The 27,802-nt window shown below is 45.2% G+C and overlaps 1 protein-coding gene across 1 annotated transcript in view; it reads right to left on the bottom strand.

Annotated features, from left to right (window-relative positions):
- LOC307217049 (cytochrome P450 2J4-like) overlaps positions 1-26,855 on the bottom strand; it is a 62,521-nt gene extending 35,666 nt beyond the window's left edge. The window contains exons 1-2 of the mRNA XM_079978062.1: positions 26,587-26,855; positions 15,582-15,744 (exon numbers count right to left, since the gene is read on the bottom strand). Coding sequence (XP_079834188.1) covers positions 15,582-15,744; positions 26,587-26,754 — 331 coding nt within the window. The 5' untranslated portion in view covers positions 26,755-26,855. The remainder of the gene's footprint in view (positions 1-15,581; positions 15,745-26,586) is intronic.
- Positions 26,856-27,802: the final 947 nt, after the last annotated feature.

Consider the following 27,802-nt stretch of genomic DNA (forward strand, 5'->3'; position numbering starts at 1 on the left):
TTGGCAGAAAGATACAACTCTCCATCTTTGTAGATCTTGCAGCTCTCAGCATCATAGGACAGTTTCAGTCCTTTCTTAGCAATCTGCGAAACGCTCAGCAGATTGAACTTCAACTCTGGAACCAAGTACACATTGTTTATAGTCAAGTTCAGACTTTCAAGATACACAGTCCCAATCCCGGTCACTTCCAGCTCCTGACCGTTGGCCTGTTGCACAGCGAAGCTTTGCTTCTTAAACGTCGAAAATAGCTCTCTGTGTGAACACATATGGACGGTGGCTCCAGTGTCCAGAACAAAAGAGTTCCCCACTTCTGGTGTGGCTTTTAGCGACATCAAAGCCTTTGCAGGCTTTGCCTGTGACTTGGTATGACTTTTGCCTGACGTCTCAGACTTCGCAGAGCTCCCCTTGGCTCCTTTCTGCTGATGTGGCTTCTTACAGTTCCGTTGAAGATGCCCAGTCTGCCCACAATTGTAACATCATACAACGTTCAAAGCTACAGCATTCTCTCCAGTAGCAACAGCAGTGGGGGTGTTAGAACTCCGTTCCTCCCTCCCCTTGTCCTTCACTTCCAGTGCAGCAAGTCTGTCATGTTCATTCAGCACCACGGCACACACCCTCTCCGCGGTTAACTGCTGCACCGGAAGGGAACCAAGCTGACTGGCAACCGTTTTATAAGTCCGATTTAGGCTGTTTATCATCATGAAGCAAAACACTTCCTCCTGCACACGGAAATTGCGTTCCACCATCTGTTGGCGCAGATATTTCATTTCCGTCAGGTGCTCTTGAACATCTCCATCAGGCGCAACCCTCAGATTGGTCAGCTTTTCAAAATACAACAACGCTGAAGAACCAGCATCTCTCTGATGTGTCCTACGCAGCGTGTCCCAAATCTCTCTCGCGTATTCTAAATGTTGAATATGCACAAGTTGGGAATCTGAAATACACAGAATTATGGCTGTCCTGGCCTTCACATTCTGTGACTCCCAAGCTCGCGTTGGTGCTGCAGGGATGGGGTTCTCAATCACCTCAAAGACCCTCTGATTCTGCAGCAGGGCCTTCATCTTGACAGACCAAGATGAATAATTGTCATTAGTTAGGGGGGTGGATAAGGCAGGCCTCCCCCCTTCTTGGCATCCATTTTGAGTCCTTGCCTTAGCTCTCACTCTTAAGCCTGCTAAAATCCAATAGCTGGTTGTTTACGCTCTTGGCACCTTGGCACCTCTAACGCTGGCTGCTTTGGTAAGTCCCTTCCAAGAGCTCGTGAGATTCTAGCCAAAACAAACTGTTGTTTTTCGCCTCTCTCAGGCTCAGCCTCACAGTCCAGCCCCTTTGAGTAGTTTTCCACTACACTGACGGGCGTTGCTTAGCAACTGTGCATTCCTTTCTTGTACAGGAAACCTTATCAACCACAAGAATTCCTGGAATGCAAGCCTTCTCTCTCGGAGCTGTTTTTCCCAAACGCTGCTCCCGTGAACCAGAGAATAAATCAATCTGCGTTCACACTTTTAGCCCGAAATTCTCATACCTTGGGGCTCTGTTGCTTGGCTGTCACCTCGTCTGTTCAGCTTCTGGCTGCACACAGACATTATCTTATTTCTGTAGGTGCAGAGGATCAACCTCTCATTGCAGACTTTCATGGAGCGAAGAAACCATCGGCTCTGCTACCATTGTTAAATCCTGCCTAGGTAAGAGGAATGTGCCACTCTCCAGGCACCGGCTGACGAAGCTGCTGCTCGCTGCTGCATTGCTCCTTTTTGGTAACAATGCTAACCCTGTAGATACACCGAAGACAACAGGTTATCAGGTAGATGACACTGAAGAAGCATTTTCTGACACTACACTGTACAGAAGTGTGCTAGGCAAACTAAACTTCATTGCCAGATGTTCAAGACCTGACATTGCTGTTAGCTGTAATTTGCTAAGCAGACAAGTCAACAATCCTACTGTTAAGGATTGGAAAGCTCTGAAACGCATAGCACACTATTTGAAAGGCACTATGCATTACAGACTGAGATTTAACAATCAGAAGTCTGGTGGTTTTGAGATATTTGCAGATGCAAGTTTTGGAAGTGACACTACAGACAGGAAAAGCACGTCTGGAGTTTGCTACATGTACAATCAGGGTCTTTTTGATTGGTCATGCAAGAAGCAAACAACAGTTAGCTTAAGTACTTGTGAAGCTGAACTGAATGCACTGTCTTATTCACTTAAAGATTGTGAATGGTTGTTACAATTGTGCAAAGACATGAAAATTCCTGTCAAATGTCCAATCCAGGTTTATCAGGACAACAAAGCATGTTTGGCTTTGCTGAATTCTGAAGGTTGTAAGCAAAGCACGAAGCATTTGCAATTGAAACTGCAACATGCTAAGGAACGTGTTCAGAAGGGACTCGTAACGGTGTCCTATATGCCAGGTAATGAAATTCCTGCTGATGTATTGTCCAAGGTTGTATCAAGGGATCAACACTGTACCTATGTGCAGAAGTTGGGTTTGTACTGATATTGTATGAACACGCTGCCCAGTGATGTTCACAGAAAGGGGGAGGATGTTGCTTTCTATTTCCCTCACTGAGCAGCAACTGCAGTCACGGGACATTGTTTTGCATTCCACAGTCAGAGTTACTGTTGGGTTCCCACGGGAATGGGAGACTGGATGTGACGTTCACTGGTTTCCTGTTTTTCACTGTTCTCTCGGTGTTCTTTGTTTCCGAGAGGAGTTGCTTCTCTGCTCTCACAGTGGCAAGATGCATGTTTGTATTCTCTCAGCATAGAGTGTAAATAAAAATTAAGAATGTAGCACATACTGCTTATCCTTCTGCTGTGTGACGACGCTCTGCTTGGGCTCAAGATAAAACGAGCCTGTATCAGCTTCAGATGGGCCGAAGCTGGTCAAAATCTCAGAGTTCAAACCCTGAACCAACTCAGGCATCTTCGCCAGTGCCTGCCAAGACATGTGTCCAAATCTTCTGTGCGCCTCGTGAATACATCCTGCATGAAGAACTTTGTTAGTTTGTGCAACACAACAAGAATCAACATTAGACACAGCAACAGCATTGTCATCATAAGTTATACAGAATAAGCCATCCATAAACTTTGCATGCAAAATGTCCTCTTTGCCTTTCCTGATGACATAGACGCTCCTCTTGAAGGAAATCTCAAAGACACGCCCAGTCAGCTGTGGGGCACTGAGCGAATTGTCTGCAGAATCTGGAACATAAAGTACATCTCTGATGGTAGTGTGCAGACTTGCCAGACTCACATTCCCGACTCCTGCAATTCGCAACGTCTTTCCATCAGCCTGGTGGATCTCTCCATCTTGAGGCGTGAAGGAGATAAACAGGTGCCGATCCTTTGATAGATGGCGGGTAGCACCAGAGTCAACAATAAATCTTCCTTTGGCTTTTGGGGACGCAGTGCCAGCAAACAGAACCTTGTTTTCCACTGGCTTGGGCTGCTGCTGCTTGCCCCCCTGCTCCTGGCCATCAAATTTGCCTTTGGCCTTTGGTGAAGCAGTGCCAGCTAACAAAGCCTTGTTTTTCCCTGGCATAGGCTTTCCTCTCCCCTTTCGCTTTGGGCCATCTGCTGGCTTCTGTCTCTGTTTACTTCTGGCCTTCCGGTATCTGTGAGGATGACCTTGGTTCTCATGAGAAACAGAGCTCTCAGCTGCCGACTCCTTGGCTCCCCCTGGAGGCTGGAATGCTGCCTGGGATGACATCACAGTCAGCTCCCCCTGCAGCTTGCAACCGGTGCCCTCGGCATCCCTGCAATCACTCTCGATCTGGGAAACAGCCAGGACCTATGACGCAGTCAAACTCTGGGCTGAGATGACCGGCAGATGGGCTACCTTAAAAGCATTCCACATCTGACGTGCTGTCGTGTTGCCAGCCAGTGTTGATATATCCTCCAGAGAGACGGATATTACGTCTATGGCCCTTGAATCTTGAGCCTTCCATCTATCTGTCAGAGGAACTGGAGGGGCTTCACACACAGTATGCCACACTCCAAACTGACGAAGCAGGCTCTCACACCAGCTTGCCCAGGCCTTATAATTTTGGCCATTTAACTTAGGGCACTAAGTGCCATCATCTGAAGCTTGGAAAAACTCCATTCCAGGGTTTTACTTGAGCCGTGAGCCTTTATGCCTTCAAAAACACCTTATCTCGGCAGCTTATAAATCACGAAGACTGCTTGGCTCGACTCCCGGGCCAATTAGCCGGCCGGACATCAAAGTCTCTCTGCCGCGGCCTTACTTTCGCTTTTCCCACATACTTCACAGCAGTGTCCTGTAAGTGCCGTGAATCTGGGCCCGAAACCTGTTGTTGGGATACTGCCAGGGAGACAAAGGGCATCATGCCCCCACGCCATCTCTGGACGATCCACCGATCTCCCGTAGATACAGTATCAGTCAATTAGCGACACGAGCCTCAGAAATAACATGCCACATTCCAAGGCTGGTGCACGCTCTTTCAGCAGAGTTCGCACAACGAAAGGTGCACTCAGGAGAGCATTATTTACAAATTTATTCAGCATTGGTCAGAACAAAGAAAAAACATGACTGCCTGCTTCAATGTCTCAGGCACACACAGAGAGAACAAAACAGAAAACATCCTGTGAACAGGAAATACGCAGGCTGTGACACAACAACCTGCTCCCTTTTTAAGGTGGAACGGAAATATCCTAACACTCTCTCCTTATCAGACTTAAAATCCACTGCTCTCACATCCAGAAAATAGAGAGCTCCATTTTAAAGGCAAGATAGTCCGCCAGGTAACCTCCGTTTTTTGAGGGGTTGGAAACAGGCATTTTACAGGCTCTGAGAGTCCTTTCTGCCTCTAAATGCAGTCTTTGTTCACCGAGGGCCCGGTGAGGGAATCTAGCTGTGATTTCAGCTGCCAGCTGTACTGCTGCAGTTCATTTATGGCATCCCTGGGCTCTCCTGCTCCCACTCCCGCTGCTCCAGCCCCCATTGTGTCCACACCCTCAGGTACTTGCCCTTGCATTCTGCTCTCTATCGTCCCTCGGTGTGTGAGAGAAGAGAGATTTGTGAAGCTGTCAGGTTGGTAGGCTGTCCCACACAAGATGCAGTCTCTGACAGTTTTGTTGTTGTTGTTGTTTAGTCATTTAGTTGTGTCAGACTCTTTGTGACCCCATGGACCGGAGCACGCCAGGCACTCCTGTCTTCCACTGCCTCCCACAGTTTGGTCAAACTCATGCTGGTAGTTTCAAGAACACTATCCAACCATCTCATCCTCTGTCGTCCCCTTCTCCTTGTGCCCTCCAAATTTCCCAACATCAGGGTCTTTTCCAGGGAGTCTTCTCTTCTTATGAGGTGGCTAAAGTATTGGAGCCTCAGCTTCACGATCTGTCCTTCCAGTGAGCACTCAGGGCTGATTTCCTTAAGAATGGATCGGTTTGATCTTCTTGCAGTCCATGGGACTCTCAAGAGTCTCCTCCAGCACCATAATTTAAAAGCATCAATTCTTCTGTGATCAGCCTTCTTTATGGTCCAGCTCTCACTTCCATACATCACTACTGGGAAAACCATAGCTTTTACTGTACGGACCTTTGTTGGCAAGGTGATGTCTCTGCTTTTTAAGATGCTGTCTAGGTTTGTCATTGCTTTTCTCCCAAGAAGCAGGAGTCTTTTAATTCCGTGGCTGCTGTCACCATCTGCAGTGATCATGGAGCCCAAGAAAGTAAAATCTCTCACTGCCTCCATTTCTTCCCCTTCTATTTGCCTGGAGGTGATGGGACCAGTGGCCATGATCTTCGTTTTTTTTGATGTTGAGCTTCAGACCATATTTTGCACTCTCCTCTTTCACCCTCATTAAAAGGTTCTTTAATTCCTCCTCACTTTCTGCCATCAATGTTGTGTCATCTGCCTATCTGAGGTTGTTGATATTTCTTCCGGCAATCTTAATTCCAGCTTGGGATTCATCCAGCCCAGCCTTTCGCATGATGAATTCTGCATATAAGTTAAATAAGCAGGGAAACAAAATGCAGCCTTGTCGTACTCCTTTCCCAATTTTGAACCAGTCAGTTGTTCCATATCCAGTTCTAACTGTAGCTTCTTGTCCCACATAGAGATTTCTCAGGAGACAGATGAGGTGATCAGGCACTCCCATTTCTTTAAGAACTTGCCATAGTTTGCTGTGGTCGACACAGTCAAAGGCTTTTGCATAGTCAATGAAGCAGAAGTAGATTTCTTTCTGGAACTCTCTAGCTTTCTCCATAATCCAGCGCATGTTTGCAATTTGGTCTCTGGTTCCTCTACCTCTTCTAAATCCAGCTTGCACTTCTGGAAGTTCTCGGTCCACATGCTGCTTGAGCCTTCCTTGTAGAATTTTAAGCGTAACCTTGCTAGCATGTGAAATGAGTGCAATTGTGCAGTAGTTGGAGCATGCTTTGGCACTGCCTTTCTTTGGGATTGGGATGTAGACTGATCTTCTCCAATCTTCTGGCCACTGCTGAGTTTTCCAAACCTGTTGGCGTATTGAGTGTAGCACCTTAACAGCATCATCTTTTAAATTTTTTAATAGTTCAGTTGGAATACCATCACTTCCACTGGCCTTGTTATTAGCAGTGCTTTCTAAGGCCCATTTGACTTCACTCTCCAGGATGTCTGGCTCAAGGTCAGCAGCCACACAATTTGGGGTGTCTGGGACATCCATATCTTTCTGGTATAATTCCTCTGTGTATTCTTGCCACCTCTTCTTGATGTCTTCTGCTTCTGTTAGGTCCTTTCCACTTTTGTCTTATATTATGGTAATCTTTGTATGAAATGTTCCTTTCATATCTCCAATTTTCTTGAACAGATCTCTGGTTCTTCCCTTACTGTTGTTTTCCTCTATTTCTTTGCATTGCTCGTTTAAGAAGTCCTTCTTGTCTCTCCTTGCTGTTTTTTTTTTTTAAATCTGCATTCAATTTCCTGTACGTTTTACTATCTCTCTCGCATTTTGCTTGCCTTCTCTCTCCCGCTATTTGTAAGGCCTCGTTGGACAGCCACTTTGCTTTCTTGCATTTCCTTTTCATTGGGATGGTTTTCGTTGCTGCCTCCTGTATAATGTTGCGAGCCTCCATCCATAGTTCTTCAGGCACTCTGTCCACCAAATCTAAGTCCTTAAACCTGTTCCTCACTTCCACTGTATATTCATAAGGGATTTGATTTAGATTGTATCTTACCGGCCCAGTGGTTTTTCCTACTTTCTTCAGTGAGCTTGAATTTTGCTATAAGAAGCTGATGATCTGCACCACAGTCAGCTCCGGGTCTTGTTTTTGCTGACTGTATAGAGCTTCCCCATCTTTGGCTGCCGAAAATATAATCAATCTGATTTCAATGCTGCCCATCTGGTGATGTCCATGTGTAGAGTCTTCTTTTGTGTTGTTGGAAAAGTGTGTTTGTGATGACCAGCTTGTTCTCTTGACAGAATTCTATTAGCCTTTGCCCTGCTTCGTTTTGATCTCCAAGTCCAAACTTGCCACTTGTTCCTCTTGATTCCCTACTTTAGCATTCCAATCCCCTATAATGAGAAGAGCATCCTTCTTTTGTGTCATTTCTAGAAGGTGTTGTAAGTCTTCATAGAATTGGTCAATTTTAGTTTCTTCAGCACCAGTAGTTGGTGCATAAACTTGGATCACTGTGATGTTAAAAGGTCTGCCTTGGATTCGTATAGAGATCATGCTATCATTTTTGAGATTGCATCCCAGTACAGCTTTCGCTACTCTTTTGTTGACTATGAGGGCCACTCCATTTCTTTTATGGGATTCTTTCCCACAATAGTAGATATGATGGTCATCCAAACTGAATTCGCCGATTCCCGTCCATTTTAGTTCACTGATGCTCAGGGTGTCAATATTTATTCTTGCCATCTCATTTTTGACCACATCCAACTTACCCAGGTTCATGGTTCTTACATTCTGGGTTCCTATGCAATATTTTTCTTTACAGCATTGGACTTTCCTTTCGCTTCCAGGCATATGCGCAACTGAGCGACCTTTTGGTTTGTACTTGTCCTCCGCTCTTCTTCAGTAGCATGTTGGATGCCTTCCAACCTGAGGGGCTCATCTCCCAGCGTCATAACTTTTATATGCCTGTTGTCTTTATCCATGGAGTTTTCTTGGCGGTGTACTGGAGTGGCTTGCTGGTTCCTGCTCCAGGTGGATCACGTTTGGTCAAAACTCTCCACTATGACTCTCCACTTCAAACCCCTTCCCCACGGCATGGCAGTGATCTATGAAGGGGGATGGTATTATTATTTCAAATCTTGGTTGTCAAACATAATCTATTCAACTGAGGCACGGCTTCCGATTGGTTGCAGGCGCTTCCTGCACTAAATTGGAGGCTGCATTGGACGTTCGCTTCCAGAAAACATTAAAAAAAACCAGATAATTTACTTCTGGGTTTTTTAGCATTTGGGAGCCAAAACATTCCAAAATGGAGGCATTCGAGATCTGAGGTTTGACTGTATTTATTATTACATTTATATTCCACTCATCCTCCCTGAGGAACCGAGGGCTGAAAAGAAGCAAAACTAAGAAATATCTAAACTGAAAATATCTGAATGACAGGAATGATAAACAAGCTATGCTAATATTTGTAGACGCATAAAAGGCCTTTGATAATATATCTTGGGAATTTATGTTAAAAAATTTAGAAATGATGGAGGTGGGTCAAGGGTTTTTCAATGGAATTAAAGCAATTTATACAGAACAAACAGCAAAATTGATAGTAAATAATGTGTTAACATAAAATATTAAAATAGCTAAAGGCACAAGACAAGGATGCCCACTTTCACCGTTACTTTTCATCATGGTACTGGAAATACTCCTGAGTTCAGTAAAGAAAAATTAATTAAGGGGGTAAAAGTAAAGGAAAAGGTACCCCTGCCCGTACGGGCCAGTCTTGACAGACTCTGGGGTTGTGCGCCCATCTCACTTAAGAGGCCAGGGGCCAGCGCTGTCCGGAGACACTTCCGGGTCACGTGGCCAGCGTGACATCGCTGCTGTGGCCAGAGCCAGAGCCAGAGCCGCACACGGAAACGCCGTTTACCTTCCCGCTGGTAAGCGGTCCCTATTTATCTACTTGCACCCGGAGGTGCTTTCGAACTGCTAGGTTGGCAGGCGCTGGGACCGAGCAGCGGGAGCGCACCCCGCCGCAGGGATTCGAACCGCCGACCTTTCGATCGGCAAGCCCCAGGCGCTGAGGCTTTAACCCACAGTGCCACCTGCGTCCCAGTTAAGGGGGTAACAGTTGGTTAAAAGTTAATTAAGTTAATTAAGGGGGTAAAAAGTTAATTAAGGGGGTAACAGTTGGTCGAAATGAATATAAGGTTAAAGCCTTTGCCAATGATCTGGTATTAACAGTAGAAGAACCGGTAAAAAGTGTCAAGGACCAGTACTGGAGGAAATAGAACAATTTGGACAAATGGCAGGATTTATTTTGAATAGGAAGAAAACTAAAATGATTGCTAAAAATATGGACCAAGATATAATAAATGGAATGCAACAACAGACAGAGATAGAGGTGGTGAGAAGAGTTAAATACTTGGGAATTTGGGTGACCCCAAAAAATATTGATTTATTTCAAAATAATTATATACCAATGTGGAATGGAATAAAAAGAGATCTAGAGGTGTGGGGAAAGATGAAATTATCTTTTTGGGGAAGAATTTCGACGATAAAGATGAGTGTTTTGCTGAAAATGTTATTTTTATTTCAGACAATTCCGGTAGTCAAAGGGGCAATGATATTTAAGGAATGGCAAAAAACCATTTCAAGGTATATATGGCAGGGAAAGAAGCCAAGAATATAATTTAAATTGTTAACTGATGCGAAAGAAAGAGGAGGCTTCGCCCTGCCGCACCTGAAACTATACTATGAAGCATCTTGCCTCTGTTGGTTGAAGGAGTGGATGAAATTGGAGGAGAAGAAGAAGAAGAGGAGGAGTTTGGATTTGATATCCCACTTTATCACTACCCTAAGGAGTCTCAAAGCGGCTAACATTCTCCTTTCCCTTCCTCCCCCACAACAATCACTCTGTGAAGTGAGTGGGGCTGAGAGACTTCAGAAAAGTGTGACTAGCCCAAGGTCACCCAGCAGCTGCATTTGGCGGAGTGGAGACGTGAACTCGGTTCACCAGATTACGAGTTCACCGCTCATAACCACTACACCACACTGGAATAAGGAATTGTTGGATTTGGAAGGATTTGATAATAGATTCGGTTGGCACGCTTATTTATGGTATGATAAGAAAAAAGTACATAAAGGTTTCGAAAACCACATCATTCGAAGATCTCTTTTGGAAGTCTGGGATCAGTATAAAAACCTATTAGAACCAAAAATACCGATTGGTTATCTCCATTAGAAGTGATGAGTGTGAAGAAAATCAATATGAGAAGTTAAAGCCATATGAGGAAGTTAAAGAGCATGTAAACCATTGGTTGCATTACTATCAGATTAATGAAATGTTTAACATGGAGATAAAGGAGAGAGGTTTTTCAGAAAAAGAATCAAAGTTTCAAAGTGAGATATTTAGTAATGAATTTAAAAATTTGTCTGAAATGTATAAACTGCTGCTAGAATGGTATACGAAAGATGAAGAGGTAAAATCGGTTATGATCCATTGGGCCAGAAACTTTGGGTATAATATACAATTAGATGAGAGGATTAAATTGTGGAATGAAAGGATTAAATTCACAGCCTGTATTGCATTAAAAGAAAATATGATGAAGATGGTTTATAGATGGTATATCACTCCAGTGAAATTAGCAAAAATGTATAAAGTATGTAATAAGTGTTGGAAATGTAAAGAAAAAGAGGGAACATTTTATCATATGTGGTGGGAGTGTAAAAAGGTGAGAGTCTTCTGGGAACTGATATATAATGAATTTAAAAAAATGTTGAAATATACATCTGTTAAAAAACCAGAAGCTTTTTTGTTAGGAATGGTTGGAAATGAAATAAATAGAAAGGACCATAAATTATTTTTATATGCAGTATCAGCAGCAAGAATACTACTGGCCCAAAAATGGAATCAGGAAGAATTACCATCGATAGAAGAATGGAGAATGAAATTAATGGACTACGCAGAATTAGATAAACTAACAGGAAGGATCTGAAACCGACAAGATCACAAGTTTACCATGGACTGGAGCAAATTTGTGGACTATATGAAAAGCATTTGTGATACGCAAATAACGTTTGTGGGTTTACAGGAAGCTTTGTGAAGAAATAATATTAGAAACACTGTAAAAAAGGGAATAAAGGAATAGGTTTATTTAAAATAAAAGGCAATGTTAAATTTAGAATTGCGGATAGAAGATTAGAAAACGGAAGATTCGCGGATGAGCTGAAGGAAGTCAAAATTATGTATTTGTGATAATATTGAAAATGTAGGTTTAAATCTTGTAATGGAAATTGAATAAAAAATATTTTTTTAAAAAAAGATCTAAACTGAAAAGCTTATTGGAAGGGGATATATTGATCTCAAAGGGACGCAGGTGGCGCTGTGGGTTAAAGCCTCAGCGCCTAGGACTTGCCGATCAAAAGGTCGGCGGTTCGAATCCCTGCGGCGGGGTGCGCTCCCGCTGCTCGGTCCCAGCGCCTGCCAATCTAGCAGTTCGAAAGCACCTCTGGGTGCAAGTAGATAAATAGGGACCGCTTACCAGCGGGAAGGTAAACGGCGTTTCCGTGTGCGGCTCTGGCTCGCCAGAGCAGCGATGTCACGCTGGCCACGTGACCCGGAAGTGTCTCCGGACAGCGCTGGCCCCTGGCCTCTTAAGTGAGATGGGCGCACAACCCCAGAGTCTGGCAAGACTGGCCCGTACGGGCAGGGGTACCTTTACCTTTTATATTGATCTCAAGTTGTATATAGGCTGATTGTTCAACCAGCACCTTGAACTTAGCTAATTGTCAGCCAGTGGCATAACATGCTGGCTATGTCCTGCCCCCATGAGCAGTCAAACCACTGCATTTTTTTTGCCAGACACTGTTTCAAGGGCAGCCCGAAATGCAGCACATTGCTATAATCAGCCTGGAGGTAACCAGAACATGGATGACAGTAGTTAAGCTATCCTGATCCAGAAACCACTTTAGCTGTCTTATTAGCCAAAGCTGCCTTGCTAGCTGAAGCTGGCAGAAGGCACTAAGGTCACCTGGGCCTCTAGCAGCTAAGATGGATCCAGGAGCACCTCTAGTCTATGAACCTGTTCTCTCAGGGGGGGTTGAACCCCTTTCATAGCGATAAACTGAACAATTGACTAGACTCCAACCAACATGCCCCCATCTTACCAGGATTCAGACTGATGTAGGCATCAAAGCCTTCAGCAGAAAGAACTTTGAATTCAAGCTCTTCATCCAGCACTGAGGGCCAGGATAGTAAATGCATTACAATTGCAACAGGCAACAAACTTCTACCTGCAGTTGAATCGAACCACAGTGCAGTAAAATTGCCACTTGAATAAAATATGAGGAAGGGGGCAAGTGAGCCCCACCTCACATAATCAGTGATGAGGATTGCTCTTTCAGAGCTCTGCCAGCACTGGCGATCTCTGGCATTGAATGTGTTGGTCTCGTGTGGGGCACCAAGGAGAGCTTGGCTGTCTGGCTGGTGTACTGACCACCCAGCACACCAGCAGCCACCCTGTCAAACCTGCTGGAGGTGGTGGCAGGCTGGACCTTGCAGTTCCCAAGCTTATTGGTTTTGGGAGACTTCATCGTCCATGCCAATGCTGCCCCCTCCTCACAGGCTCTGGACCTAATGACTTCCATGGCAACACTAGGGCTCTCCCAGTTTGTTTTGGGCCCCACTCATCAAGCAGGCCACACGCTGGATTTGATCTTTGGTGCTGGCATAAATGTGATCATACTCCCCCCTGTGGAAGTGACATGATCTGATCACTGCACTCTGAAAGCCAAGATTGACTTCCCACTCCTCCTTTGCTCGGGTGGCGAGCCTATTTGGGCTCACCGCAAAGGCTGATGGGTCCTGATAGATTCCGTCAGGCCTTGCAGGACTCTGCTCCTCCTGATGACTCATTACATGACCTTGTCGAGGACTGGAATAACCGATTCTTGGCGGCCATCAATAAGATCGTGCATAAGCATTCTCGGCAACCCCGCCGAAACCTTGGTTTACTTAGGAGCTCCGGAAAATGAAGCGGGACCTCAGACGGCTAGAGCGAGTATGGCGACGGATTTGTGACAGAGCCTCAAGAACATCTTATAGGACGCTTATGAAAGCCTATGAGATGGCTATGAAAGCTGCTAAGAAATCTTACTTCGCATTGCATCCGCTAGCTCTCGCGCGGCAAAACTTTTTAGAATAATTAGGTCAATAACATCCTTAGGAGGACAACCAAATTTAAGCATAAATTCGACTCACAGCTGTGAGGCGTTCGCGAACTTTTTTGCAGAGAAAGTCCTGTTGCTCCGCCATGACCTCCCTGCCAATTTAGATACAGTGACAGAACTGGAGGCCCCTCGACTGTCTTCGGGTCCAGTGTTGGATCATTTTGATCGGATACTCCCTGCTGATGTGGATAGATTCCTCTGAGCTGGTAGGCCCACCACTTGCCTCCTTGATCCGTGCCCGTCTTGGCTGATTAGGGTGTGCCCAGATGTTGCATGGATCCCCCTCGGTTGAAATTATCAATTTGTCCCTTGGCACGGGGACATTCCCAGGGGAGCTGAAGGAAGCAGTGATGTGTCCGCTCTTAAAGAAAACTTCACTAGATCCTTTAGATTTATCAAATTACCGCCCAGTTTCAAATCTTCCATATCTAATTGAGAGAGCGGTTGCTGAACAGCTTGGTAGTTTTCTGGAGGAAACATCGGCTTTAGATCAATTTCAGTCCGGGTTCCATCCTGGTTTCGGGACCAAGACAGCTCTGGTTGCCCTAACAGATGATCTCCGTAGAAAACTGGATTGAGGCGGGTTGGGTCCGCTGATTTTCTTAGATTTGTCAGCATCCTTCAACAAGGTTGATCATGATCTTCTGGACCACCGCCTTGCCGACGTGGGGATAAGAGGGCATAGCTATGCTCTTTTATCTCTGGTCAGGGACAGAGGGTGGCGCCAGGGAGGGAGATGTTGTAACGCCACTCCTTGGTGTGGAGTGCCGCAGGGCGCAATCCTCTCCCCGATGCTTTTTAACATCTTTATGCGCCCCCTTGCCCAGATTGTCCGGAGCTTTGGGCTGGGTTGTCACCAATATGCTGATGACACTCAGCGCTATCTGCTGATGGATGGCCACACCAACTCAGCCCCAGACACACTGACCAGATGCTTGGAAGCTGTGGCTGAATGGTTTCATGGGAGCCGTTTGAGACTAAATCCTTCGAAGACAGAGGTCCTATGGCTGGGTCAGGATGGCATGGGGATGAGGGACCAACTGCCTTCTCTTGTGGGCGACCAATTAGTGCCATTGCCTTCCGTTAAGAGTTTGGGTGTAATCCTTGACGCCTCCCTTTCCATGGAGGTGCAGGTTACAGCAACAGCCAAGGTGACATTTTTCTACCTTCACCGCATCAAGCAGTCCCTTACTTTTCCCGCCCTGACTTGGCCACAGTGATGCATGCGACGGTCATCTCCAGGCTTTACTACTGTAATTCGTTCTACGTGGGGCTGGCCTTGAAGCTGTCCCAGAAACTCCAGCAGTTGCAGAATGCTGCAGCGAGGCTCCTCACGGGGTCCCTGCCGTGGGAACATATTCACCCAGTGCTTTTCCAGCTGCACTGGCTCCCGCTGGAGTACAGGGTTAGATTTAAAGTGCTGGTTTTGACCTTTAAAGCTCTTCACGGCCTACGACCCTCGTACCTATGGGACCACCTCTCCTGGTATGCCCCAAGGAGAACCTTAAAGTCCATAAATAGCAACATCCTAGTGGTCCTGAGCCCTAAGGAAGTCAGATTAGCCTCAACCAGAGCCAGGGCTTTTTCAACACTGGCTCTGGCCTGGTGGAACACTCTGTCTCATGAGACCAGGGCCCTGCAGGATCTGATTTCTTTTTGCAGGGCCTGTAAGACAGAGTTGTTCCTCCTGGCTTTTGGCTTGCAATTAACTTGATCCCCTCCCCCTCTTTCTTTTCCCCTTTTTCCTTCTGTGATGGAACTCCTACTTGGGGACTTCCCTGGCTTTTTTCTGGCCCACATAGGACCAGTCTGGATTTTTTCCCCCAACCAGACGTGACATTTTCATCCCCAAAAAGTTTTTGAATTTCTGCTGAAACGAGGCTGGATTTTAATGTTGTATTTTAATCTTGTTTTTTAAGTTGTATTTCAATCAATTATTTTATATCTGGTGTTGGCTGGGGAGGGTGGGGTATAAATAAAATTTATTATTATTATTATGCGGCTCATGCCCACCATTAGAATGGCAATTGTCATGAACTTAGGGGGAGCCTGGTGCTCCCCTCAAATATTTTAGGGGGGCACTGAAAGGACCTCAGCCCCTAGTTGTTCACTCCTAGGTAACCCATTTCCTGTTGAGTGCAACAATAATAGAGAATCTTTGCTCTGGACAGCCCTTTAAACATTTTCTCTTGGGAAAATACCAGGAGAAATTCTTATTCTTCACTACTTACCTTTTCCTTTTATCATAGTCCTAAGGAAAGGAGTCTCTGGTCGCTCATCTAATTCTTCAGAGTGGTCAGTGAGCGCTTCTTTCACTGCTTGGAATCCAGACAGTACTACCATGGGTTGATGTCCCATCCATAGGGTGAAAATATTTCCATGTTGCTTTGCCAACTACCATTAGGGTCAAAAGAGAGGAGAGGAAAGATGTGTTCAAAAACTGCAGTTGGATATTTCAACTTAATACAAGAGCTTCAGTCTCCCTCACCTCTGCAGCTTCTTCCGTATGTTCAGAGCTCAAGTTATGGCTGCTCCCTGCTGCTTCTCCCTTCCCTCTGCATACCACTCTTATATGTTTGCTCTCTATGCCTGCATTCTCGGCCTAGCAATTCGGCCTAGCAATGATAGCTTCAAATTTGACCATATTTCTAAATCTTTTTTCACCTCAGTCCAACATTTTTCATAGTTATCTTTAAACAAGTTAACATTCTTAGCAGTCATATTAACCCCTAAATATTTCACTTTCTTAACCAATGTTAATCCTGTCTCTTCCTGGAACTTCTCTCTCTCATTCACAGTTAAATTTTTCTCTAGAACCTTAGTTTTCGTCTTGTTCAACTTAAAACCTGCTACCTGACCAAATTCTTGAATCAATTCCAGTACCCTTTTGGTACTAGATTCTGGCTCCTGCAAAGTCAATACTAAATCGTCAGCAAATGCTTTCAATTTGTACTGTTTAGCCCCCACTTGTATGCCTTTAACCAATTGGTCCTTTCTGATCATATTTAGCAAAACCTCCAGGACCGATATGAAAAGCAATGGAGAAATTGGGCAACCTTGTCGTGTTCCTTTCTCAATCTTAAACTCTTCTGTCATTACATTATTCACAATTAATTTTGCCTTTTGCTCTGAGTAAATTGCACCTATACCATTTTCAAAACCTTGACCTACCCCCATCCCCTGTAGATTCTTCTTCATAAAGCTCCAAGAGATATTGTCAAAGGCCTTCTCTGCGTCCACAAAAATCAAAACTGCCTTAGTATTAATATTCACTTGTAATTTTTCTAAAATATTAATTATATTTCTCATATTATCAGACAAATGTCTGCCCGGGAAAAAGCCGGCTTGGTCTTTATGAATTTCTTCTATTAACACCTTTTTTAATCTTTTAGCCAAAATATCTGCAAAAATTTTGTAATCCACATTAAGCAGCGATATGGGGCGGTAGTTCTTAAGCTGTGTCTTTTCAGTCTCTGTTTTCAGTATAAGTGTAATATAGGCTTCCTTCCACGACTCTGGTGCCCTTTTCCCCTCCAATATTTCGTTACAGACCTCCTTCAGTGGTTGTATCAACCATTCTTTCAGTGACCTGTAGTACCTTGAAGTCAGTCCATCCGGTCCTGCAGATTTACCTAATTGCATGTTCTGGATGGCCCCTTCCACTTCCTGATCTGTTATTTTGTAGTTCAACATTAACTGGTTTCCCTGAGAGATTTTATGTAATCCATTTATTTTCAGAAATCGATCAATATCCATTTCCTTCTCCTTCTCCTGTGTATAAAGTTGTTTAAAATACCTCTGGAAATACTTCCTAATCTCCGCTGGGTTCTGAATATTCTTTGCTTCCACTTCCAAATTCGTAATAGTATTAAGTTTTTGTCTTTTTTCATTTGCCAAGCCAGCAATTTCCCACATTTATTTGCCGATTCAAATGTCTTTTGTCTCATCTGTTTGATCTTCCATTCTATTTCCTGATTCGTCAATTTCATATATTGTACTTTGTGATGGGACAATGAGCTACTTGTGCGTAAAAGGGTTAGTCCCTCGGAGTTTGCTTAACGTAGCAAAGCTCTCCCTTGAGCGGAGCCCTTGGACATGGCTCCGTCAGTCACTGGTAGAATCCGACAGTGGGCGCTTGCGGAAACGTTTCCAGCATAAAAGCTGCTTGACGGAAACGCGTCTCCTAGATTCCCTGCGTGACAGCTTCCGGCGAGGGGTGGGGGTCGCTAAAGGGGGCCTTGATACCTCCTCACTGTTCTCACTGGAAGTGTCCCAGAGCCTCCCCTCCGACTTCCTGTCCCTGGAAGCTCCTGCTCCCCCCCTACTGGTTCCCTCTTCTGCTGCTGAATCTCTTCTATCCTCCTGGAGCCCTTCCACCACCTGTTCTTCCGATGGCAGTTCCCTGACATCCACCTCCCCTCCAGGCCCCCCTCTATCCCCTCCCGCCTCCCCTTCTACAGGCGGTGAGGCTGGAAAGCCTCGGAAGGAACTCTCCTCGTCCTCAGAGGATTCAAACACTTCTAGCCACTGCCTTCCATTTCCTTCCCCGTCTTCCTCTTCTTCGTCGGAGTATGCCGCCTCCTCACTCCCTGACTCTGGGAACCCTTCAAACACCCCTTCCTCATCAGTGGTTCCGAAGTATTCCCTCCTAAATCGCTCCACTGGCTGCGGTTTTCTTGGGAAACGCTGATGGAACGTTTCTATCAGAACCTCGTCGTGGACTTCTTCCACCGGCACCCACGTGTTTTCTGACTCTTCCTCCCCCTCCCATTCTACCAAGTATTCCACCCGATTCCCCTTCCACCTGGAATCAATGATTCCTGCCACTTCCATGTTGCGTTCTCTCTCTTCAATGACAGGTGTTTGGGTGACCCCCCTCTCACATTCCCCCCACTCCCGTCCCTCTCGGTACGGTGACAGTAATGATCTGTGAAATACGGGGTGCAATTTCATGTGACTGGGCAATCTGAGTTTGAAGGCTACTGGGTTCACCTGTTGTATGACCTCAAAGGGTCCCAACCGTTTGGGTCTCAATTTCTTACACCCTCCCTTAAACGGCAGTCCTTGGGTGGATAGCCACACCCGGTTTCCCACCCTTATGGTTTCACCTTCCCTCCTATTTCTGTCTGCTTGTTTCTTATATGCTTCTTTGGCTTTCTCCAAGTTGAGTTGGAGCTGCCGGTGGATTGCTTCCATTTCTTCCACAAAGTGTTCCGCCGCTGGTACACTCCAGTGCTCCCCTCCTTCTCCTGGGAATGCTCGAGGGTGACACCCATAATTGGCCAGAAAGGGACTCATCCCTGTGGACACGTTTTCCGCGTTGTTGTAGGCAAATTCTGCCAGAGGTAACTTATCTACCCAATCAGTTTCTCTGTCTTTTACATAACACCTCAGATATTGTTGCAAAACCCCGTTTGCCCTTTCTGCCTGCCTATTTGTTTCTGGATGCCTGGCGGTGGAAAAACTTACCTCCACATGCAACAAGCTCATTAGTTTCCTCCAGAACCTGGAAGTAAATTGTTTCCCTCTGTCGCTCAAAACCCTCAAGGGGGCGCCATGCAACCTGAAAACATGCTTTACAAACAACCTTGCGGTTTCTTCTGCTGTGACTGCATGTGAACAAGCTATAAAATGGCACATCTTAGTTAGTAGATCTACTACCACCATGACCGCGGTTTTCCCTTTGGATTTCGGTAGATCGGTCATAAAATCTATGGATACCATCTCCCATGGCCTTTCTGGGGTGGGTAAGGGTTCTAATAACCCTGCTGGTGCCAACCTCTCTCCCTTTGCTCTTTGGCACCTGTCGCATCCCCTGACATACTCCCGCATGTCTTCCCTCACCTTGGGCCACCAAAACTCCCTGGTAACCAACCACATGGTCTTGTGCTGTCCAAAGTGCCCCGCCGTGGGGCTGTCATGCAACTGTTTGAGCACCCGCCCTCTTAGTTCCCCATCTGGTATGTAGAGTGCCCCTTTGTAATATAGTTTTCCGTTCTTTTCCTCAAACCCCCCTGTGTTCTCACCTGTCTCCCTGAGTTCCCTAAGCTTTTCTTGGGCATATTCATCGTTCTCAATACCCTCTACCAGTTCTCTTTGCCCCACCAATGCCGCCCCACAAACCCAGTGGTCCTCCGAGATGATATGTCTTTCTTCCACCGCTCCTTCCCCCTCTAAGTACTCATGTTTTCTGGAGAGAGCGTCCGCTCTGACATTCTCTGCCCCTGGCACGTAGCGAATTTCAAAATTGAACTTGGAGAACTCTTGCGCCCATCTTACTTGTCTCTGGTTCAGTACTCGGGCTGTCCTCCAGTATTCTAGATTTTTGTGGTCTGTCCGCACTTGAACCTTGTGTTGCGCCCCAATCAACAGGTGTCGCCATCTCTTGAACGCTTCATGGATGGCGAGTAATTCCCTGTCGTACACGGTATAGTTCCTCTCGGATTTGTTCAATTTCCTCGAGAAGAAGGCACACGGTCTCCATTCTGACGTGTCCAGTCCCGGCTGTAGGAGTACGGCGCCCACCGCTCTGTCAGACGCGTCGGTTTCCACTCTCATCGGCTGCTGCAGATCCACGTGTAAGAGTTGTTCTTCCGAAGCAAACGCCCTCTTTAAACTTTCGAATGCTCGCTGCGCTTCTTCCGTCCAGACAAATTTCTTCTTACTGCTGAGACAATCCGTGATGGGGGCTGTTAAGTGGGCAAAGTTCTTGATGAACTTCCGATAGAAGTTTCCGAACCCCAAAAACCTTTGCACATCTTTCTTAGTTTTCGGTGGCCTCCATTCCAGTACCGCTTGCACCTTGCTAGGATCCATGGCCAGCCCCTTGTCTGACAACCGGTACCCTAGGAATTCCACCTCCCTGGTGTGAAACTGACACTTCTCCAGTTTCACCCACAGCTGGTTTTCTTGCAGTTTGCTCAGTACCTCTCGTACATCTCGCACATGCTGCTCTTCATCCTCTGAGTACACCAGTACATCATCTAAGAACGCAGCGCAGTTCTTGTAAAGCAATGGTCCTAGGACGTGATTCATGAATGATTGAAAAACTGCCGACCCCCCTGGAGGCCGAAAGGCATAACGCAGTACTCAAAGGCCCCCAAGGGGGTGAACATAGTGGTTTTCCACTCATCTCCCTTTCTCATACGTATCAGGTTATACGCCCCCCTCAGGTCCAGCTTGGTAAAAATTTTCCCTTTTCTCACCCCAGTCAGAATGTCATCAATTCTGGGCATAGGGAAAGTCACGGGTTCGGACACTGCGTTTAGGGCCCGGAAGTCCACAACCAATCTTGGTTTATCTGAATTTTTTTTGTCCACAAAGAACACTGGGCTACCCCCCACCGCTCGTGACTCTCTGATGAACCCACGCTTGAGGTTTTTGTCAATAAACTCCCTTAACTCCTGCATCTCCCTGTCTGACATTGCATACACCTTGCCCACTGGCAATTGTGCTCCTGGGAGTAAGTTGATTTGGCAGTCAAAGGGTCTGTGCAGGGGTAGTTTATTTGCTTCCCTTTCGCTGAAGACGTTGGCAAAATCTGCATATTGTCATGGTACCCTACCTTGATCCGTTGCTTCTATCTTTGCTAACGTGGCCTGGGTACCTACTTGGCCCCCCTTTTCCGTGCAGTGTCCCATACAATGTGCTGACCCAAAGGAAACCACTCTCTGATGCCATCCCACAAGCGGATCATGCAGCGCTAGCCAGCTCATCCCCAAAATGATGGGCGCTCCTCCCAAAGTGGCTATATTAAACGCTATCAGTTCCGTGTGTCTTGCCACCCTCATTGTCATGGGGACAGTCTGCTGGTTAACTTCTCCTCCCAACAGCGCCCTCCCATCAATCGTGGTCACCTGCAGGGGATTTTTTAAAGGGATGGTTTGTATCTGGTGTGCGGCTGCAAACTCCTTACTCATAAAGTTGCAGGAGCTGCCTGAGTCTAATAGCGCCTTAACCTTTAGAGGGTGTCCGTTTGCCAGCTCTAACAACACCTCTATTACTAGCGCTGGTCTTGGCGGTTCCGGCGTGGGCACATTCACTGATCCTTGGCCTGGCTGCTGTGCCCTGATGGTTCCAGCCAGGCGTTGGCTTTTACTGACTCCTTAGCTCCCTCCTCCTCCTCCCCAACAGCTCCCGCCATTCCTTGCCATTCCTTTCTTTGCAGACAAACCCTGGCAAAGTGACCTGGCTGTTGGCAGAGAAAACATTTCTTGGCGCCTTTCCCCTCCTTCTTCCGCCCTTCGCTGGGGTTTGAAACTGCGCGCGCGCGCGCTGTTCCGATTTCCATCAGCTCTGCTGGCTGGGAAGGCTGCTCTGGAATCTCTGGAATGCGGAAATCCCTCCAACGCTCCTCTTTCCCTTCCCGCTTCTCCAGGGCTCTGGCCTCCTGGTGTGCTCCTATGGCCAGTGCGGATTTAGTCAAATGGTCCATAGACTCTGCCCTGGGTGCCCGGGAAAGTTCATCTTTTACTGCCGAAGATAATCCTTCTTCGAACAGCATTTGTATCGGTTCCGCAGACAAATCCCAACTTAATTTATGGATCAACATGGTGAACTCAGTCCAGTACTCACGGACAGATCGGTTCCCTTGCTTGCACGCCATTAACTGTCTGTGCGCCACTCCCTGCTCAATCTCACTGGAGAACATCAGATCCATGGCGCGAAAAAACTTCCTTGTGTCCTTTAGGACCTCGTTATTGGCTGCCATCAGGGGCCTCACCCAGTCTCTCGCCCCTTTTTCTAGATGGCCAATCACATACCCCACCCTCGATTCCTCATCAGGAAAATCATCAAACTGCAGATTAAGGGCATATTGCATTTCTGTCCTAAAGGCTTGATAGTTCCTGGGATCACCCCCAAATTTCTGCACCAGTCCCGGCACCTTCCTTGAGACTTGGGTGGCTTTTCCCTTCTCTGCATCGTGAGCCCTCCTCTCCTCAAGCCTAGCCGTTTGCAGGGCTAACTGCATCTCCAACATCCTGTACCTTTCTTCCAGGTTTGGAACGGCTGCAGCTGCTTCCCCTTCGCCGGCTCCGGTTGGGTTGCTCATGATGCCTCTCCTTGCACAAGCGCTTTCAGGGACTGTCAGATTGCTGTGATGGGACAATGAGCTACTTGTGCGTAAAAGGGTTAGTCCCTCGGAGTTTGCTTAACGTAGCAAAGCTCTCCCTTGAGCGGAGCCCTTGGACATGGCTCCGTCAGTCACTGGTAGAATCCGACAGTGGGCGCTTGCGGAAACGTTTCCAGCATAAAAGCTGCTTGACGGAAACGCGTCTCCTAGATTCCCTGCGTGACAGCTTCCGGCGAGGGGTGGGGGTCGCTAAAGGGGGCCTTGATACCTCCTCACTGTTCTCACTGGAAGTGTCCCAGAGCCTCCCCTCCGACTTCCTGTCCCTGGAAGCTCCTGCTCCCCCCCTACTGGTTCCCTCTTCTGCTGCTGAATCTCTTCTATCCTCCTGGAGCCCTTCCACCACCTGTTCTTCCGATGGCAGTTCCCTGACATCCTTGATATAACTTAATCTCTTTCAGGATCTCCTGTCATTTTGGTTTTCCTCTCAACTTCTTCTCACCTTCCTTTATTTTTTTCCAAAATTTTATCCTTTTTTTCATTTTGGGTTCTCTTCTTAATTGCATTCTGTTGTATCAGAAATCCTCTCATGACCGCCTTGCTTGCATCCCAAATTACTCTTTTTTCCACTGTTGTGCTCATATTTGTCTCAAAGTAGTCTCTCAAGGTTTTTTGGGCCTTCTTGATCACTTCTTCGCTCCTAAACAAAGTATCATTCATCCTCCATCTAAAGGAACCAATTGGCGTCAATCTCATTTCCATCTTCACTGCATTATGATCAGAGCACGTCTTGGGGCAAATCTCCACTTTACTGGTCTTCGGAACCAATCCTCTGGTTACCCAAATCTGGTCAATTCTTGTCCATGTCATTTTAGCCTCAGAGAAGAAAGTTCCCTCTCTTCCCAGAGGGTTCTTCATTCTCCAAATATCAGCTAAGTCCATATTTTCAGTCATGTCAAAAAAGGTTTTTGGTAGTCTACCATCTTTGGTGACTACCTGTCTCTGGGCCTTATCCATGTTTGTAGACACCACTCCATTCATATCTCCCATCAAAATCATTTTATAGTCCATATAATCCAACAGGGTCTCATGTAGTTTCTTGAAAAATTCAGATTTTCCTTCATTTGGTGCATAGATGCCTACTATCAAGAATTTCTCTCCTTGTGATTGAATTTCAATTGCAACAAATCTTCCTTGGTCATCTTTAAATATAAATTTCGGTGACAGGCTCTCTTTTGCATAGAGGACTACTCCTCTTTTTTTAACTTTGTCTGATGAGATAAATTCATGTCCCAATCTTTTATTTATCAATATTTTCCTGTGTAGCCTTATCACATGTTTTTCTTGTAGGCAAATCAAGTCCAATTGTTCTTTTTTTAATAAATGAAAGACTCTGCGCCTTTTTCGGGGGAGTTCATCCCATTAATATTCCAACTTGATATTTGCAATGCCATGATGTAATTACTCTAATTTCCCTCCAACTGCCCCCAATGCTTGCTCTTCTTCTGTTGGTGGTTTCGATGGCAGGTTCACTAGGGGGTCCAATCCATAAGATAATGCTGCTATCTCCACTATTCCTTTATTTGATGATCTTCTGTCCAATGCTCTTTGCTCAGGTCCTCTATCTGGTGACTTCCTGTTTGATGCTCTTGGCTCTTTTCCAACTTCCTTCTGCAAGTCTTCTTTGTATTTATCCAAAAACTTTACCTTGTCTTCTACCGATCTTATTTTAATTTTCCTTCCTTTGAAACTGAAGGATAAACCTTGGGGAAACTCCCACCTGAATTTGATTTCGTTCTTTCTCAGCAGGACAACCAAATCTCCGTAGTCAAGCCTAAGATCCAGAAGATATTTTGGGACGTCTTTAAAAATTTCCACTCTTGACTGTTGAACTTCTAAATTCTTCCGATAGTGCCAACCCAAAATTTTATCTCTCTCTTCTTTATTTTGGAGGGTAATCAAGCAATCTCGTATTCTATTTTTCTCTTCCCCCCCTCCTCTTCCAAGTCTAAAAACTCTCACAATTTTAAAGTCCTCTTGACCCAAATCCACGTTCCAAAAATCAGCAAATTCCTGCATAAGAAAGTCTATCAAACTTTCCTTCTCCAATTCAGGCAAAGCCCTGATCCTCAAGTTCGTCTGTTTTTCTTTAAGTTCAATCATAGAAAGGGTCGATTTGTGTTCATCAAGTTGCCTCTGCAGGTCTGGAACTCTTTCACTCTCTAATTGTGTAACTTTGCATTCCACAGCGGCAGCTTTTTCCCTAGCTTCCTCCGCTGTCTGTCGTATCAAAGTAGACTCCTGTACCAATTTCTGAATAGCCTCTGTATTAGTATTCACTTTTTGTCCCAACTTGTTTATACTTTCTGTATTTAAATTTATACTTTCTCTGTTTAAGTCAATTTTAGTAGTTGCCGTGTCAACTTTCTTGTTAATCTGATCCAAAGAGTCACTTATCTTACTTAGTGCCACCGCTAAAGCGTCTTCTGTTGTCATCGCTTTCAGTTTAGAATGTACTGGCACAGCAGCAGCAGAGGAGGAAGGACCTGATGTTGAGGCTCTCCTTGGCTTTCCAGACCTTAATATTTTTTCAGAGGTTGACTGGTCTATTTTTTCCTTTCCATCTGCCATAACACTTAAAGATTCAAGGTCAGTCCACAGTCACACAATTTTATCTTGCAGTGGAAATTCCCTAGCCCAGCTCTTGTAACAATAACAGTGGAAATTCCCTAGCCCAGCTCTTGTCACAATAGCAGCTTCCTCTAGGGGGAAACAGTTTCTATTTGTATTAGTCTGTAGTTTCCAAATATCCAAATACAGCTCAAATAAGTAGACTTAGTTTCAATTTTCAACTTTTAGTCCTTATAACACAGACGGAAACAGTCGCAAGAATGTAGCTCAATGTATCTCTTCTTATTTATGTAGCTGTCAACAAATGTTCCAAAGCACGTCAATAAGAGCCCGTTCCCAGGATCAGAGCGGTAGTGCTTTTAACTCTCTTCCCACTCTCTCCTGCAGGCAAATTCAGTCTGAAACTCCCCCCCCTCTCCTGCATTCGAGGGGGGTTCAATATTGATATTTTTTCCCCCGATGAAATACAAATAGGCTTTCCAAGGCTTCAGCTTACAGCCTCCTTGCTTCAGTCTATTTACAAAAGGGGGAAGGCGGACTTCCTGTGTTGAACCTCCCCCGTTTTTGATGCCAAATTAATACTTTTAAAGATCCAATTCTCCTACTTCGTTCTACTCACGAGTAGTTGCTTTAATGTCCGAATAACCACAGGAAAAGGTCAGCGCTCTCTGGCAACAGCTATGCAGCTTCACTCCATGGAAAAAGCAGTCGATTCAAAGCACCGCGCCGCTCACTCCACGTCGCTCCGGATCCCCGAAATCAGGTTTCCCCGTGAGTAGGGGAGGCGCAAAAGGTCCAGCCGAATCCCCACGTTCGCAGGCTTCAGTGCCTGTGATTTTTAACGGGTCTCTGCCTTCGCCGTGGCGGTCCCAACCCAGATTCCACGAGGCAAATTCCCCTTGGTCAGAGGAATTCCGCCATTATCGATGGCGCTAAACCCGGAAGTCCCGTGGTCATTCTATTTTTTAATATAATAATATTTTATTCTTTTTTCCATTTGGAAAGTTATATTTGTTATACAACAATTATATTCCAATTCAACAAAACAAGTGACTTCCCACTCAACCAACATTAATGTTTATAATTTTATTACATACAATTGCATTTTAAAGTTCCATCTTATCTAATTTCATCCTCTCCAGCATGTTTCTTAATATATTCTGCTGTTTTCTTACACTTCAAACCACACTGTGGTCTTTACATATGGGAAATAACTTTTTATATAGGCTGCAAATGTTTTCCAATCTTCTTTAAAAGATTCTAGATCAGTATCTTTTATCAATTTTTGCCATCTCTGCATGTTCCAAGATTTTCATAAACCATTCTTTCTTTGAGGGTGCTTTTCAGTATTAATAATAATATTCTTTGTATTATCCCTATTATTTGTATATCTTACAGTTTCTTACAAAGGAGGCTTATGGCATTTACCATTTACCATCTGATGCTATTGTTTAAGCTGAAATATCACAATTGTTGAGGGAAATAGATAAAGCAATTGCTGAAATCAGACTGAATTATAACTAAGATGTAAGTACCTTAATGAGAGTATCTTCATGAATCTTCAATCCAAGGATCCACAAGGTTCCAATGAGAGGAAGCTTAAGAGGGCCTGGAGGATAATGCCTGCGTGACCAGAGCTGTTTCAGGTAGTGCAGAATCAGAAGAGCCACCAGCAGAGCAATCAAAAGTGCCCATATCTCCATCCTTCTCTTGCTGTCTCTTTCTCCTTAATTCTTTCTAGGTTTCCTGGTCAGGTTCAACTCTCTTTCTCTAAGGGCTTTTTGCTTTCCTCAGAGACATCAGCAGTACTCTCTGCTTATATATGCTCAGTTATTAAAAACAATTAAGCAACAAGGGGTGTGATACCATGTGCTAATAGCCTTGGAATGTAATTGCAAGTCATGTAATACAACTTAACACTATAATCATTCTTATATGGGTCATGCAAATGAGAGGGTGTTTGATTAATTGTAATTAGAATCCAAGCTATCTTAAGACCAATTTTGTGACACAAATGTTTGGGAAAGAATTTTGTACCAAATATTCATAAAATAAAAAATGAATATGAGAAAAGCCCCACTGGATCACACCGAAATCCTCTCTTGTGCAAATAGAGGGATTACCTCTTTTCTCCCTTGAATAGTGCATAGAGCTGGAGGAGGAATTTGAAAGAGTGATAGTCTTTCCTGCTTCCTCTTTATGATCTATATGTACTGGATCCAACTTTTACCTAGACTCTTAGGAAAAGCCAAGTGTGCATGTGTACATTCTCTCTCTCTCCCTCCCTCCCTCCCTCCCCCCTCTCTCAGGGGGCTCATCTGGGAGAGTGAGGACTCATGCAAATGTATGGTGCCTGCTTGTAAGTGAAAGAGTAACACCCCTGAATAATTCAACTCCTTATAGAATTTCATGATTTACATTAACATTGCTTTACAGCTCTTTCTTGCTTCTAACTTTTCCAAAATATCTGCAGCATTTCTAATGTTGTCTTTCATATGTCTTCCTGGCAGAAATCCTGCCTGGTCTTTATGAATATACTCAGATAAAACCTTCTTTAGCCTGTTGGCCAGTATATTTGCAAATTTTTTATAATCCACATTGAGTAGGGAGATTGGTCTGTAGCTTTTAATGTTGGATCTATCCTGACCCTGTTTAGGAATCAGAGTAATATAAGCTTGCGATGATAAAATGGGCACAGGACATAGGGTATAACATTATGTTTGCTGACTGGGAAAAGTTATGGACCACAGG

This window comes from Podarcis cretensis (genome assembly GCF_951804945.1).
Source record: "Podarcis cretensis genome assembly, chromosome: 5".
In the NCBI taxonomy this organism is placed as follows: domain Eukaryota; kingdom Metazoa; phylum Chordata; class Lepidosauria; order Squamata; family Lacertidae; genus Podarcis; species Podarcis cretensis.